This window comes from Zootoca vivipara, chromosome Z2, assembly GCF_965207765.1.
Source record: "Zootoca vivipara chromosome Z2, rZooViv2.hap1.1, whole genome shotgun sequence".
NCBI classification, from domain to species: domain Eukaryota; kingdom Metazoa; phylum Chordata; class Lepidosauria; order Squamata; family Lacertidae; genus Zootoca; species Zootoca vivipara.
In genome coordinates, this window is record NC_142585.1 from 45904903 (window position 1) to 45920293 (window position 15391).

The 15391-nt window shown below is 46.3% G+C and overlaps 1 protein-coding gene across 1 annotated transcript; it reads left to right on the forward strand.

Moving 5' to 3' along the window:
* Positions 1-882: 882 nt before the first annotated feature.
* On the forward strand, positions 883-14658 carry GLE1 (GLE1 RNA export mediator). Its single transcript, XM_035114014.3, has 16 exons — positions 883-1040; positions 1405-1608; positions 3202-3288; positions 5713-5861; positions 6939-6999; positions 7553-7804; positions 8273-8504; positions 8811-8923; positions 9195-9264; positions 9841-9983; positions 11356-11546; positions 11781-11910; positions 12160-12264; positions 12504-12586; positions 13021-13084; positions 13732-14658. Exons 1-16 carry the CDS (start codon positions 939-941, stop codon positions 13798-13800), a joined length of 2055 nt encoding a protein of 684 aa, XP_034969905.1. The 5' UTR covers positions 883-938; the 3' UTR covers positions 13801-14658.
* The last annotated feature ends 733 nt before the right edge of the window (positions 14659-15391 follow it).

Consider the following 15391-nt stretch of genomic DNA (forward strand, 5'->3'; position numbering starts at 1 on the left):
TATCTCTATAAACTCCTATGAATCGAGATATATCATGACATGGCGGTATAATTCATAATATATATCTTGATCTATGTATATAAATTCCAATTTCTCAATATATCTGTATGTTTCAACACAGGCCGGATCTCAAATAATAAAACTATAATATATATATAGAAATAAACATTCATCTATTTTTCCCCTCATTAAAAAACCCATCCCCAATCCCCTGTCGGCCCGGCTGTCAATCGTGAGCTTCCTGTCCGTTCATTGGCCAGCGCAGCTGTCACTCAGCATCGGGCGCGGCCTTGCCGGCCAGGGAAATCTTTCCGCCTCGCTAATAGGCCAAACGAGGGATGACAGAGGACGAGATGATTGGACAGTGTTCTCGAAGCTACGAACATGAGTTTGACCAAACTGCGGGGGGCAGTGCAAGACAGGAGTGCCTGGCCTTCTATGGTCCATGGGGTCACGACGAGTCGGACACGACTAAACGACTAAACAACAATAGGCCAAACAGACTGTCACTCAGCGTCGGGTGGGGCCTCCCCGGCGCGGGAAAGCAGTCCGCCCGGCTCATTGGCCAAGCCAATGTCACTCAGCGTCGGGCGGGGCCTCGCCGGCGAGGGAAAGCACTCCAGCCCGCTCATAAGGCTGAACGGCCTGTCGTTCAACGCCTCACCTTCCCGCTACTGACGACAAGCCTCCCGCCCGCTCATAAGCGAAACGGACTGTCACTCAATCTCGTGCGGGGCCTCGTCGGACGAGGGAAAGCCTCCACGCCCGTTCATAGGCCGAACGGCCTGTCATTCAACGCTTGCCAAACAAGCATCCCGCCCGTTCATAGGCCACTTGGCCCGTCACTCAGCATTCGGGCAGAAGCTTCCGCCCTGCACCGGAAGCGGCGTCCCGGTTGCCACGGAGACGCGGCCTAGTCGTGATTTTTTTCCGACGGCATGGGCTCGGAGCGGCTCCGCGGGCCGGCTGTGGAGGCGCTGCGGGCCAGCGGCAAAGGGCGGCTCCGCTACTTCCCGCACTGGAGCGCCGAGCAGGGGCAGGTAGGAGAAAGCCGCCCCTTTGTTGGCTTATATTATTATTATTAAAGACACTCACCTTGTTGGTTTCTATTAGTTGTTGTTGTTATTGACAGTCATCAAGCAGCTTGTTGGTTTTTATTATTATTACTACTACTACTATTATTATTATTATTAAAAACACCTTGTTGGTTTCTATTATTATTATTGGCACTCATCAAGGAGGTTGTTGGTTTCTATTATTATTATTATTATTATTATTGACAGTCATCAAGCAGTTTTTTGGTTTCTATTATTATTACTATTATTATTATTAAAGACAACGAAGAGCTTGCTTATTCTTATCCTTATTATTGCTGATTCCCACACGCCACCTTGTCGCCTCCAGGAAATCTTGGAGGGCTATCGATCGCCCCCGGAGCTGTCTCCCCACGCTGGATGGGTCCTTGGAAGAATTGCCCCATTGCCTCGCGAGGAGATGCCGGAGGGATCAGCGCCTGGCGAAGCCGCCCTTCCCAAAGCTGCGCCCGCGCTCCCTGTTTCACCGTGCGGAGTGACCGCCCCCCATGCGGAAGCGCCGAGCGTCACGCAGGTAACTCACTCTGGCTCTGTGGGATTGAGTTTGGCCTTCCTGCCCTCCCCTTTTCTCCTCTCTTCTCCTTCTTTCCTATACTACCCTACCCTATCCTTCTGTCCTATCCTCTCCTCCTATCCTCTCCTTGTCTTGTATCCTATCCTTCTGTCCTATAGAAAGAAAGGACAGAAGGATAGGATAGGAGACAAGAAGAGGATAGGGCAGAAGGATAGGATAGAATAGGAAACAAGGATATTGTATCCTGTCTTCCTATTCTATCCTTGTTTCCTATTGTTTCCTATTGTTTCCTATCCTATTCTTCTGCCTTATCCTCCTTGTCTCCTATCTTATCCTTCTGTCCTGTCCTATCCTATCCTTGTCTTGTATCCTATCCTCCTATCCTATCCTTGTTTCCTATCCTATCCTTCTGTCCTATCCTCCTATCCTATCCTCTCCTCTCCTCTCCCTATCTCCTATCCTATCCTTCTGTCCTATTGTATCCTATCCTTGTTTCCTATCATATCCTATCCTTCTATCCTGCTATCCTATCATTGTCTTGTCTTGTATCCTCTCCTCTCCTCTCCTTATCTCCTATCCTATCCTTCTGTCCTATTGTATCCTATCCTTGTTTCCTATCATATCCTATCCTTCTATCCTCCTATCCTAACCTTGTCTTGTCTTGTATCCTATCCTCCTATCCTAACCTTGTCTCCTACTCTATCCTTGTCTCCTATCCTTGTTTCCTATCCTATCCTTCTGTCCTATCCTCCTATCCTATCCTTATCTCTTATCCTATACTTCTGTCCTATTGTATCCTATCCTTGTTTCCTATCATATCCTATCCTTCTATCCTCCTATCCTATCCTTGTCTTCTATCCTTGTCTCCTATCCTACCCTATCCTATCCTTCTGTCCTATCCTATCCTATCCTCTTATCCTCTCCTTGTCTTGTATCCTATCCTTCTGTCCTATAGAAGGAAAGAAGGATAGGATAAGAGACAAGAAGAGGATAGGGCAGAAGGATAGGATAGAATAGGAAACAAGGATATCGTATCCTGTCTTCCTATTCTATCCTTGTTTCGTATCCTATCCTTCTGCCCTATCCTCCTCTCCTTGTCTCCTATCCTATCCTCCTATCCTATCCTATCCTCCTATCCTATCCTTGTCTCCTACTCTATCATTGTCTCCTATCCTTGTCTCCTACTCTATCATTGTCTCCTATCCTTGTTTCCTATCCTATCCTTCTGTCCTATCCTCCTATCCTATCCTTGTCTCCTATCCTTGTTTCCTATCCTACCCTACCCTATCCTTCTGTCCTATCCTTCTATCCTATCGTATCCTATCCTCCTATCCTATCCTTGTCTCCTATCCTATCCTATTCTTCTGTTCTGTCATATCCTATCCTTTTCTCCTATCCTATCTTACCGTTAATCGGACAACGGGAAAACAGTTACATCCCTTGCCCGTATCCTGTATATAAATATGACATAAATACCATATTAAGGTGTATTGTGACTCGAAAACGGTGGATACCACCCGCCGGCGACCCCTTTCCCGTTTCCTTCCGAGTTCTGTCTCTCCTCACCCGATCCCTCTTTTTCCTGCCCCGCAGTGCCGCGAGAAGCGGAGGGATCCGAAAGGCCCCGGGATCGAGGGCCTGCTGCGCTTGTACGAACGGATCCTGGCGGCGGAGGGCGAGGTGAGTGGGATCATCTCCAGATCTTTCTGGTGAGGAACATTTGAAGGACCTGGAGAGGTTGAGCTTGGAATGATGAGGGGAGGAAGGTAGGGAAGGAAGGAAATGAAAGAAGGAAGGGAGCGCTTGGTTGGCCGAGGCCATGACAGCCGGATCCGGGAATCCTCTCCGGGGAAACCGAGGATGAGGGGGGAAAGGGATATCCGGACCTTAAACGGGTTGGGAGGGACCCAAGGGTCATCCAGACCAACCCCCCTGTGAGGTGGGAAGGGGAGGGCAAGAAGGGAAGAAGGAAGGGAATGCAAAAAGGAAAGGAAGGAAGGAAACGAAAGAAGGAAAGGCAAAAGGAAGGGAAGGAAGGAAGAAAATGAAGGAAGGGAAGGGAAGAAGGAAGGAGAAGAAGTGAAGGAAGAAAAGGTAAGAAGGAAGGGAAGGGCGGGGAAGAAAAGGAAAGGAAGGGAAGAAGGAAGGGAAGGAACGGAAGAAGGAAAGACAAAAAGAAAGGGAAGGAAGGAAAAGGAAGAGGGAAGGGAAGAAGGAAGGGAAGGCAGGGGAAGAAAAGGAAAGGAAGGAAGGGAATGAAAGGAGGGAAGGAAGAGAAGGAAGGGAAGAAGGAAAGGCAAAAAGAAAGGGAAAGGAGGAAGGAAATGAAGGAAGGGAAGAAGGAAGAAAAAGAAGCAAAGCAGGAAGGAAAGGCAAGAAGGAAGCGAAGGGAAGGGAGGGGAAGAAACAGAAATGAAAGGGAAGGGAAGGGAAAGGAAAGGAAGGGAAGAAGGGAAGGCAAAAAGAAAGGGAGGGAAGGAAGGAAATGAAAGAGGGAAGGAAGGGAAGAAGGAAGGGAAGGGAAGAAGGAAGGAAGGGAAGAAGGGAAGGCAGAAATAAAGGGAAGGAAGGAAATGAAAGAAGGAAAGGCAAAAGGAAGGGAAGGAAGGAAATGAAAGAAGGGAAGGGAAGAAGGAAGGAAAAGAAGGGAAGGCAAAAAAGAAAGGGAAGGAAGAAAGGGAATGAAAAAAGGAAGGGAAGGAAGGAAGAAAAGGCAAGAAGGAAGCAAAGGGAAGGGAGGGGAAGAAAAGGAAAGGAAGGAAGGGAATGAAAGAAGGAAGAGAAGGAAGGGGAGAAGGAAAGGCAAAAAGAAAGGGAAGGAAGGAAATGAAAGAAGGGAAGGGAAGAAGGAAGGAAAAGAAGGGAAGGCAAAAAAGAAAGGGAAGGAAGAAAGGGAATGAAAAAAGGAAGGGAAGGAAGGAAGCAGGGGCGTACCCAGGATCAAAACTGGGTGGCAAGGGGCAGGGCCAAGGCACAGGAGGGGATGGGGCAAGGAGTGGGGCCAAGGCGCGGGATAAAAAATATTTGAGAGGGCTTCCCTCTCCCCCAAAGTTGATGGGCATCGCCATCCAAATGAAGTGCAAGCACTGCGTCTTGTGGTCGATTGTGCGGGGTGGGGCTTACCTCCCCCCCCCCAATATTTTATTGAAGTTGGCACCTGGAGTGGTACAGTCCTGGGGAAGGTGGAGGGCGGCGACATTTTAGCGCTCGATTTTGCGGCAAAAATAAAGTGGGCCACATACTAGAGGAGGGGAGGGGTGGGGGCAAGGAAGGCGCAGGTAAAGCAGCGGGGAAGAGGAGGCTCATTCAATAAGGCTCATCTTTACGGAAGGAGGGGAGAAGAAAAAGACCCTCCCTCCCTTCCTGCTTCGTGATCTCGAAGGAATCGCCCCTTCCTCGCTGTTGATTTTTGTTCTTTTTGGTTCCAAAGGACACTCTAAGGAAAGTCACGGGGGGCAGCCCCGTGGCTCGGCGGGGCTGCCTGGGACGAGCAGAGGGTGGGCTGCCTGAGGCAAAGGATGAGATTCTGCTCGGCCCACTAAGAGCGGTCTTCAAGTGTTTTTCTGCAGCCTCTGAGGAAAAGCAGGTGTGCTAAAGGGCTCGCTGGGGAGGCCGGAGGCCGGTCCACGCAACTTGGCGTCGCCTCAGCACCTTGCTGCCTCTGCCTCTGCCCACCAGCACCGCCGGCAGCGCCGCTCTCGCCCACGGCTGCGCGGCCCTGCTTCTAGGGGGGCAGCTGCCCCCCTGCCCCCCCGGGTACGCCCATGGAAGGAAGGAAGGAAGGAAGGAAGGAAGGAAGGAAGGAAGGAAGGAAGGAAATGAAAGAAGGAAGGGAAGGGAAGAAGGAAGGGAAGAAGGGAAGGAAAAAATGAAGGGAAGGAAAACATTTCCAGGTCTTCCTTGAGGGTCGTCCTCAAAACATCTCCATATCTTCCTCGTGAGGAACATTTGAAGGACCTGGAGAAGTTGAGCCATCTTCAAAACATCTCCAGGTCTTCCTTGGTGAGGAATGTTTGAAGGACCTGGAGAGGTTGAGCCGAGATCTACCTCCAGGTCCTTCCAAAACATGGCCGCCCCACCCTCCCCCTTTACCCTGCCCTCTAGGAGGAGCTGGAACGCCGCCTGGAGTTGCAGGATCGGGCCGGCCGGGCGGCTTGGGGCGAATCCTGGGAACTGCTGAAGCGCTTTGACGAGTTGAGGGAGCTGAAGTACCACCAGGAATGGCAGCAACTGCGGCAGGAAGTGGAGAAGAGGTGAGAGGAAGTCCCTTTTCCAGTAGCACCTTAGAGACCAACTAATCTTTAATCTTATTTATTTATTTATTTATTTAATAATAATAATAATAATAATAATAATAATAATAATTTATTGAAGAAGAATCTTATTTATTATTATTAATATTCTCCTGGCGTACTCTGGTCCAAGGGGGCACGAAGAGACAGATACAATTAACGACTAAACATCATCATTATCATCATCATCATAATTATTATTATTTTGTTGTTCTTAACGACTAAACAACAACTACAACAACATGTTGTTGTTGTTGTTGTTGTTGTTGTTGTTGTTGTTCGCTGGCCCAATGAAAGTCTCTTTATATCAGAAGGAGAAAAATAATTTTAAAATCAAATCTCTTTTCAGTGGCATATATATATATATATATATATATATATATATATATATATATATATATGATGGTCACTATCTTCACTATCAAAAATTATTATTATTATCATTATTAATATTATTACAGCTACCACTACTATATTGTTTATTATTATTATTTTATTTTATTGTTGTTTTGTTGCTGTTGCTATTAGTATTATTATTATTTGCTGGCCCAATGAAAGTCTCTATATCAGAACCAGAGAAATAATTTATCTGGCGAAACGTTGATTTAAATGTTTATGTCAAAACGTTCATTTAAACGTTGATTTCAATATTTAGCCGGTTGAAATGCTGCATTAAAGGTTTATTTGAATATTTTTTCAAACATTTATTTAAATGTTTAGTAGTTTCAATGTTTCTTTAAATGTTTAGGCAAAACGTTTTTTAAAAAACAAAACAAACGTTTATTTCAATATTTAGCCGGTTGAAATACTCCTTTTGAGGTTTATTTCAATATTTATTTGGCGAAACGTTGATTTAAATGTTTATATGAATGTTTCAATGGTTTCAATATTTCTTTAAACGTTTAGTCAAAATATTCATTTAAACGTTTATTTCAATATGCGTTGATCTGCCGAGAATTTTTTTATGAAAAGATTTGTATCGAGGCCTTGTTTGGGGAAAAAAATTATAATATTTTGATCTTTCCCATTGCTTCCCAGCTCCAAAGAAGCCCAGGGCCAGCAGGAGAAGCTCAAAGAGGAGCACCAGCTCCGGGCAAAGGTTTGGCTCGGGCTCTGGGTTCGAAGGGAGGAAGGGGAAGCTCTTGAACTGGGCTGCTGGGCAACTCCTGAGATCTTTGCCCTCCCGGGACGGTTTCTGAGAGCCAAGATCCCCGCTTTCCAGCGGGGTGGGCAAATCCTGGCCCCGCCTCTGCCTCCCTGGTCCCCTCCTCTCCCTCCCTGACTCTGCCTCTCCCTCCCCGCCTCTGCCTCTCCCTCCCTGACTCCTCCTCTCCCTCCCCGACTCCACCTCTCCCTCCCTGGCCCCACCTCTCCCTCCCAACTCCGCCTCTCCCTCCCTGACTCCGCCTCTCCCTCCTTGACCCTGCCTCTCCCTCCCTGACCCCGCCTCTCCCTCCCCGCCCCACCTCTCCCTCCCCGACTCCTCCTCTCCCTCCCCGACTCCGCCTCTCCCTCCCCTACTCCTCCTCTCCCTCCCTGACCCCACCTCTCCCTCCCTGGCCCTGCCTCTCCCCGACTCCGCCTCTTCCCTGACTCCTCTCCCTCCCCGACCCCGCCTCTCCCTCCCTGACTCTGCCTCTCTCCCCCCAAAGCTCCTGAGCCGGAAGCTGCGCGAGGCGGAGCAGCGGCGCCTCCGCCAGGAAGAGGTGGAGTCCCAGCGTCGGGAAGAGGGCCAGGGGCGGCTCCGGCACCTGTACGCCGTCCAGGAAGAACTCCTACAGATCAACCAGAGCCTCGGCGCCGACTGCCGGCAACCTGGCCTCCCCGCCAACTTGGCCGGCTATGCCAACCGCGGCAACCAGATCTGCGGGGAGGTCTCGGCCCTGGTGCGGCTGGCCAGCGAGGTGAGGGCACCACCGACGGGAACTTCCTTTCCTTCCTTTTCTCTCTCTCTTTTCCCCCTCTCTCTCCTTCCTTCCTTCCTTCCTTCCTTCCTTCCTTCCTTCCTTCCTTCCTTCCTTCCTTCCTTCTCTCTCATTCTCTCTCCCCTTCCTTCCTTCCTCCCTTCCTCCCTTCCTTCCTTCCTTTTCTCTCTCTCTCTCTCTCTTTCTCTTCCCCCTTCCTTCTTTCCATCTTGCCTTCCTTCTCTTCCTCCTTTCCCTTCCCTTCCTTCTTTCATTTCCTTCCTTTTTGCCTTTCCTTCTTCCCTTCCTTCCTTTCCTTCCTTCCCTTTGTCCCTTCCCTCCCCTTCTTGTCCTTCCTTCTTCCCTTCTTGTCCTTCCTTCTTCCCTTCTTGTCCTTCCTCCCTTGCAGGGAGTTGGTCTGGATGACCCTCAGGCCCCATCCAACCCCCTCCTCCTTGCTTTCCCCAGAGAGGATTCCCGGATCCGGCCGATGTGGCCGCGGCTGACCAAGCGCTCCTGGAAATGCGGAGCCTCGTTTCCAGGTTGCAGGAAGAGCTCTCGCTTGCCGCAGAACAGAGGAAGCGTCAGGAGGAAGTGGCGGCGGTGGCGGCCCAGGCGGAGAAGGAAAAAAACGAGAAAATGCCCAGCCAGAAGCCAGAAAAAGCCCCCATCCCGGATTCCGGAAAGGCCCGGAGAAATGGTGTGTTCTCACCCGAGAGTGAAATTAATATCCATTCATTTTTCTACATTCCATTTGTGGTTGTGCTGGAATTATTATTATTATTATTATTATTATTATTATTATTATTATTATTATTATTATTATATTTATTTTTCTACATTCTGTTTGTGGTTGTGATGGAATTCTTATTCTTATTATTTTATTTATTATTATTTATTATTTTATACTGGGAATTATTTCTAATTAACCCCCTGTTTCGGACACCGATGTATCTGTCGTCCTTGGAATTATTATTATTATTATTTAAATGCAATCAATCCTCAGGGCTCCAGGCGAAGCCCGACGAAAAGACCCTCCAGTGGTACCAGCAGCTTCAGCACCAGTTGGACCAGTGCGTGGTTTCCTTTGGTTGCCTGACCAATAGCAAAGACAGCCAGGTAGCGTCCCCTGCAACCTTTAGGAGCCCCCGGATCACCAGGCGATTTCCCCCGGATCCTTGGACTATTCCCTGAATCTCTGTACGATTCCCCAGATTTCTGTATGAGTCCCTGGATCCTTTTCCCGCAGCTCCCCCGCGGAACTCACCATGGCCCCCGTCCCAGAAGTGGGGCTTCCCGAATTGCGGGCACGGGTTGGTTTTTTTAGGGGGAGTGTGTGTTTCCTGGGCGGGAAAATCCCAAAATGCTGATGATCCTTTCCATCTTCCAGGAGAAGAAAATAAAGATGGATCTACAGAAAGCCGTCACCACCCCTGTCAGTCAAATCTCGACCAGAGCAGGTCAGAGAGGGGGTGTTTCCTTTCCGACTTCCCAATTTTTCCTCCGATTCCTCCTTCCTTAATCCCTTTCTGATTTCCCAATCTTTTCCTCCAATTCCTCCTCCCTTAATCCCCTTTTCCGACTTCCCATTTTTTCCTCTGCTATCTCTTCCTTTAATCCCCTTTTCCGATCACCCCATTTTCCCTCCGCTTCCACCTCCCTTTTCCTATTTCCCATTTTTTTCTCCACTTTTGCCTCCCTTTTCCAACTTCCCAATTTTTCCTCCACTTCCTCCCTTAATCCCCTTTTCCGACTTCCCAATTTTTCCTCTGCTTCCACCTCCCTTTGCCAATTTCCCATTTTTCCTCCGCTTTCACCTTTTCCTGACTTCCCAATTTTTCCTCCTCCCTTTTCTAACTTTCTAATGCTTCCTCCTTCTTTAATCCCCTTTTCTGATTTCCAATTTTTTCCTCTGCTTCCTTCTCCCTCAATCCCCTCTTCCGACTTCCCAATTTCCCCCTGTGCTTCCTCCTCCCTTCCTCCCCCTTTCATTCCTTCATTCGTTCCCAATTTTTTTCCTCCGCTTTTCCTTCCAGGATCCCAGCTGAAGGAGATATTTGACAAAATCAACGCTCTCCTCTCTGGAAAACCCGTCCGATCGGGAGGTCAGAGCGTATCCGTCGCTCTGCATCCCGAAGGCCTCAACTTTGCCTATTACAAACTAGCGGAAAAATTTGTGGTGAGTATTTGGGAATATTCCAATACCCAAATTTGCAGAATTCTGCCTGTTTACAAGGATAAAAAGCTGACAAAAGCCAAATTTTCAATTAAATTAATGTACGTTCAATGCAGTGCAGTGCAATGCAATGCAAAATGAGATGGAATTAAATTAAATCAAAGGACATTCATTGCAGTGCAATGCAATGCAATGCAAAATGAGAAGAAATTCATTAAGTTAAAGGACATTCAATGCAGTGCAATTCAGTAGAATGAAAAATGAGATGAAATTCAATTAAGCTAGGGGATATTCAATGCAGTGCAGTGTAAAATGAGATGAAATTCAATTAAAGGACATAATAATAATAATAATAATAATAATAATAATAATAATAATAATAATAATTTATTATTTATACCCCGCCCATCTGGCCGGGTTCCCCCAGCCACTCTGGGCGGCTTCCAACAAAACAGAAATTCTAAAATACAGAAATCCATCAAACATTAAAATACAGAAATCCATCAAACATTAAAAGCTTCCCTAAACAGGGCTGCCTTGAGATGCCTTCTAAAGGTCTGGTAATTGTTGTTCTCTTTGACCTCTAGTGGGAGGGCATTCCACAGGGTGGGTGCCACTACCGAGAAGGCCCTCTGCCTGGTTCCCTGTAACTTGGCTTATCGTAGTGAGGGAACCGCCAGAAGGCCCTCGGCGCTGGACCTCAGTGTCCGGGCAGAACGATGGGGGTGGAGACGCTCCTTCAGGTATACCGGACCGAGGCCGTTTAGGGCTTTAAAGGTCAACACCAACACTTTGAATTGTGCTCGGAAACGTACTGGGAGCCAATGTAGGTCTTTCAGGACCGGTGTTATGTGGTCTCGGCGGCAATGTAATGCAGTGGGGGGGAAATGAGATGAAATTCAATTGAATCAAGGAAAGTTCAGCGCAGTGCAGCGTAAAATGAGATGGAATGAAAATAAATTACAGGACGTGCAGTGCAGTGCAATATGAGATGAAATTCAATTAAGCTAAAGGACATTCAATTCAGTGCAGTGAAAAATGAGATGAAATTCAATTAAATTAAGGGACGTTCAGTGCGGTACAGTGGAGCGCAAAATGAGATGGAATGAAAATAAATTAAAGAACATTCGGTGCAGCACAGCGAAAACGAGATGAAATTCAATTAAGTAAAAGGGCTTTCAATGCAGTGCAATGCAAATTAAATTAAAGGACATGTAATGCAATGCAGTGCAAAAGGAGACAAAAGGAAATCAAAATACATTTCGTGCAATGCAGTGCAATGAAAAAGGAGATGCAACAAACCATTTTTATGGGGAAATCCTGAAGGATGTGAACCCTGGGTTTTTGTTGTTGATGATTTTGGTTTTTTTTGCAGAAACAAGGAGAGGAAGAGGTGGCTTCCCACCACGAGGCGGCCTTCCCCATTGCCGTGGTGGCGTCCGGGATCTGGGAGCTCCACCCCAAGGTGGGCGACTTCCTGCTGGCCCACCTCCACAGGAAGTGCCCCTACGCTGTTCCTGTCCGCCCGGCGCTCCAGGAAGGGGCATCCCCGGAGGATTACCGGAGGTGATTATTCAGAAACGGGGGCGGGGCAAATTGGATGGATGGAGGGATGGATGGATTAATGGATTGATGGATATATATATAGATTGATTGATGGGTGGATGGGTGGATATATAGATGGATGGATGGATGGATGGATATATAGAAGGATGGATGGATTGATTCATTGATTGATTCATTGGTGGATTGATTGATTGATGGATGGATGGATTTAACTTCTCCCCTTCTGGCCCACAGGCTCCTGGGCTATCAGGCGCATGATTCGAAACTGGAGGCTCAGGACAACTTCCTGAAGCGGATGTCTGGAATGATCCGGTTGTACGCCGCTATCCTTCAGCTCCGCTGGCCGTACGGTGACGGACAAGGGGTACGGATTCTGAAAACGGAGGTTGGGTCTCGGGATTGCGGGTTGGGCTAGATGACCCTGGGCTCCTTTCAATCGATTGGATTTAGATTTCAATCGATTGGATTGAAATCAAGTCTTACTGTCTAAAGCTTTGAATCGCAATTTCAATCGATTGGATTTCAATCAAGTCTTGCTGATTAGGGATTTGAATAGCGATTTAAATCCAATCAATTTTAATGGACTTCAATCAAGTCTTTATCCTTTTCCCAGAACCACCCGCACGGACTCAACCAGGCCTGGCGCTGGCTGGCCCAGATCCTGAACTTGGAGCCCCTGGCCGACGTGACGGCCACAGTCCTCTTCGATTTTCTGGAGGTAGGTCCCAGGTGTCCGGGCGGAGGGTTTATTATTATTATTGTTATTATTGTTGGTTTTATTTTATTGTTCTGTTTATTGTTCTTTTTATTATTGTTGTTTGTTGTTTTATTATTGTTTATTATTGTTTTTATTGTTTTTGTTACATTTGTTACATGTGTGTGTGTGTGTGTGTGTGTGTGTGTGTGTATATATGTGTGTGTGTGTGTGTTGTTGTTATTATTATTTGCCTCTTGCAGGTCTGTGGCAACGCTCTCATGAAAGTCTACCAGGCCCAATTTTGGAAGATGATCATCTTGATCAGAGAAGAGTATCTCCCAAGGTACTCGCCAATCACGTCTGTAATCAAAATTGGCCGTTTTCAATAAAAAGCAACGCAGATCCAGTTGTAATGGAAATTATTCCATTGCAAATCAGATTTACTGTCTAAATTTGCAATCTTTCCGCTGTTTGCAATAAGAAGCAATTGAGATACAGCTGCAATGGAAATGATTCCGTTGCAAATCAGATTTACTGTCAAAATTTACAATCTTTCCGCTGTCTGCAATAAGAAGCAACAGAGATATATTTGTAATTGATATTATTCCGTTGCAAGTCAGGATTACTGTCAAAATTTGCAATCTTTCCGCTGTTTGCAATAGGAAGCAATTGAGATACAGTTGCAATTGATATTATTCTGTTGCAAATTAGGTTTACTGTCAAAATTTGCATGCTTTCTGCTGTTTGCAATCCAAAGCTTCCTCTTGTTCCCTGCAGGATCGAAGCGATCACCGGCGCTGTGGAAATGGGCTCGTTCATCAGGCTGAAACAGTTTCTGGAGGTGAGGCCCTTTGCAAATCCCGCCCAAGCAACAGAGGTGCCCTCAGAATTTTTGCATGATTGCACCGTTCTCCCAATTTGCAGAATCCCCGGTGTTTGCCATCAAAAGCAAGAGAGATCCAGTTGCAATTTAAATTAGTCCTGCCCCTATTGCACATTGGGTAGATTATCAAAATTTGCAGATTTCCAACTGTTTGCAACAGAAAGAAACAGATTTTTCTGCCGTTTGAAAAAAAAAAAAGCAGCAACACATATCCATATTTTATGGGCTGTAAAACTATTGCAAATCTGGTGGATTCTCAAAAATTTGCAGATTTTCAACTGTTTGCAATAAAAAGAGATCCAGTTGCAATTGAAATTAGTCCTGCCCCTCTTGCAGATCGGGTGGGTTCTCAAAATTTGCAGAATCCCCACTGTTTGCAATAAAAAGCAAGAGATCTAGTTGCAATGGAAATTCCTCCTGCCCCTATTGCAAATTGGGTGGATTCTCAAAATTTGCAGATTTTCTACTGTTTGCAATTTAAAAAAGCAACACAGATCCATGTTTTATGGGCTGTAAACCACATTGGGATTTTTATTGGGAAGGTAAAAGCAGTAGGGAAATTAAATAATAATAATAATAATATTTTCATAATTTTCCTTTCTCAGGAATGCTTGCGGCGGAATGAGATCCCCCTCCCCAAGGGATTTCTGCCCCCATCCTTTTGGAGGTCGTGACCCTGCCCCCGGGTTTCCTGGGCCTTCCGGAATATTCCTGAGCCGTTGGCTGGAAAATATAGAAACCAACCCATAGCGCCCAAATCCAGAATCTGCTTTTTTCTGTACGGGATTTTCCCATTTCCACTACTCCTCCAAAAATTTGCATTCCTCGCCGCCAATCAGATCTGTGTTTGCAAATCGGAATTATTCTGTCCCCGTTACCAATCAGATCCCGAGTTTTCCAAATTTCCACCCTGCCGTCGAATTTGTCATTTTTTTTTCTGGGTGGGCGGATGACAAAATATGATTTTTCGCAGCTTTTCCTTGGAAATTTAATTGGGCATCCCATTTTCTCTGAACCTGGAGGGTTCCCTGATTCCCACCTTTGTCTTGTTTTTCCTTATGGAAGCAGGCCTTCCTGAATGTTCCTAGTTTTCTGAACTGTCCAAAATTTAATAGTTTTAATTTCAAATTTAATGTTAAATTTTAATATAAAAATTAATTTTAAATTTCATTTTTAAATTGAATAATTGAATAAATTGAATAATTTAAAAATGATTTCTAATTATAAATTTAATTTTCAAATTAATTTTAATTTTAAATTTAATTTTAAATTATAATTTTAATTAAATTAAAATTATTAAATTTTTGACGGTTCAGACATTTAGGACAAATCAGGAATTTTAATCTTTAAATTTAATAATTTTGATTTTTGTTTCTGACGTGATCTGACACGATGAGGTTTTCCACCATTCCCGATGTGAATCGTATCCTTCGGACTTGGAAAAAAATAATGGACCCCCCCCCCATTTTTGGAGGATATTATTGGAATACGCCTAAGAACTGTTTGGAACATTAAAGTTGATTTTATTTAAATCCAATGTTTCTGGGGGGTGCCTGTTTTCAAAGCCAAGGAGGGGTTTCAAGGGGGATCCGGAAGGAGGGATTTCGAGTGGGTTCCGAAAGGAGGGATTTCGAGCGGGTTCTGGAAGGAGGGGTTTCAAGGGGGTTCCGGAAGAAGGCATTTCAAGGGGGTTCCAGAAGGAGGGGTTTTGAGCGGGTTCTGGAATGAGGAATTTCAAGGGGGTTTCAAGGGCGTTCCAGGTTTCAATGGGGTTCCGGAAGGAGGGATTTTGAGTGGGTTCTGGATTTTAAGGCAGATCTGGAAGGAGGGGTTTCAAGGGGGTTCTGGAAAGAGGGGTTTCAAAGGGGTGCCGGAAAGGGGTTTCAAGGGGGTTCCAGATTTCAAGGGGGTTCCGGAAGGAGAAATTTCAAGGGGATGCCGGAAAGAGGGGTTTCAAGCGGGTTCTGGAATGAGGGATTTCAATGGGGTTCTAGAAGGAGGGATTTCAAGGGGGTGCCGGAAAGAGGGGTTTTCAGCGGGTTCCGGATTTCAAGGGGGGGGGGTCCCAGAAGGAGGGATTTCAAGCGGGTTCTGGAAGGAGGGATTTCAAGGGGGTGCTGGATTTAAAGTGGGCGTCTGGAAGGAGGGATTTCAATAGGGTTCCAGATTTCAAGGGGGGCCCAGAATGAGGGATTTCAAGGGGGTTCTAGAAGGGACTTCCTATTGCATCCCCTCCAATGTTTCTCCCATGAAAATAGGGATGTC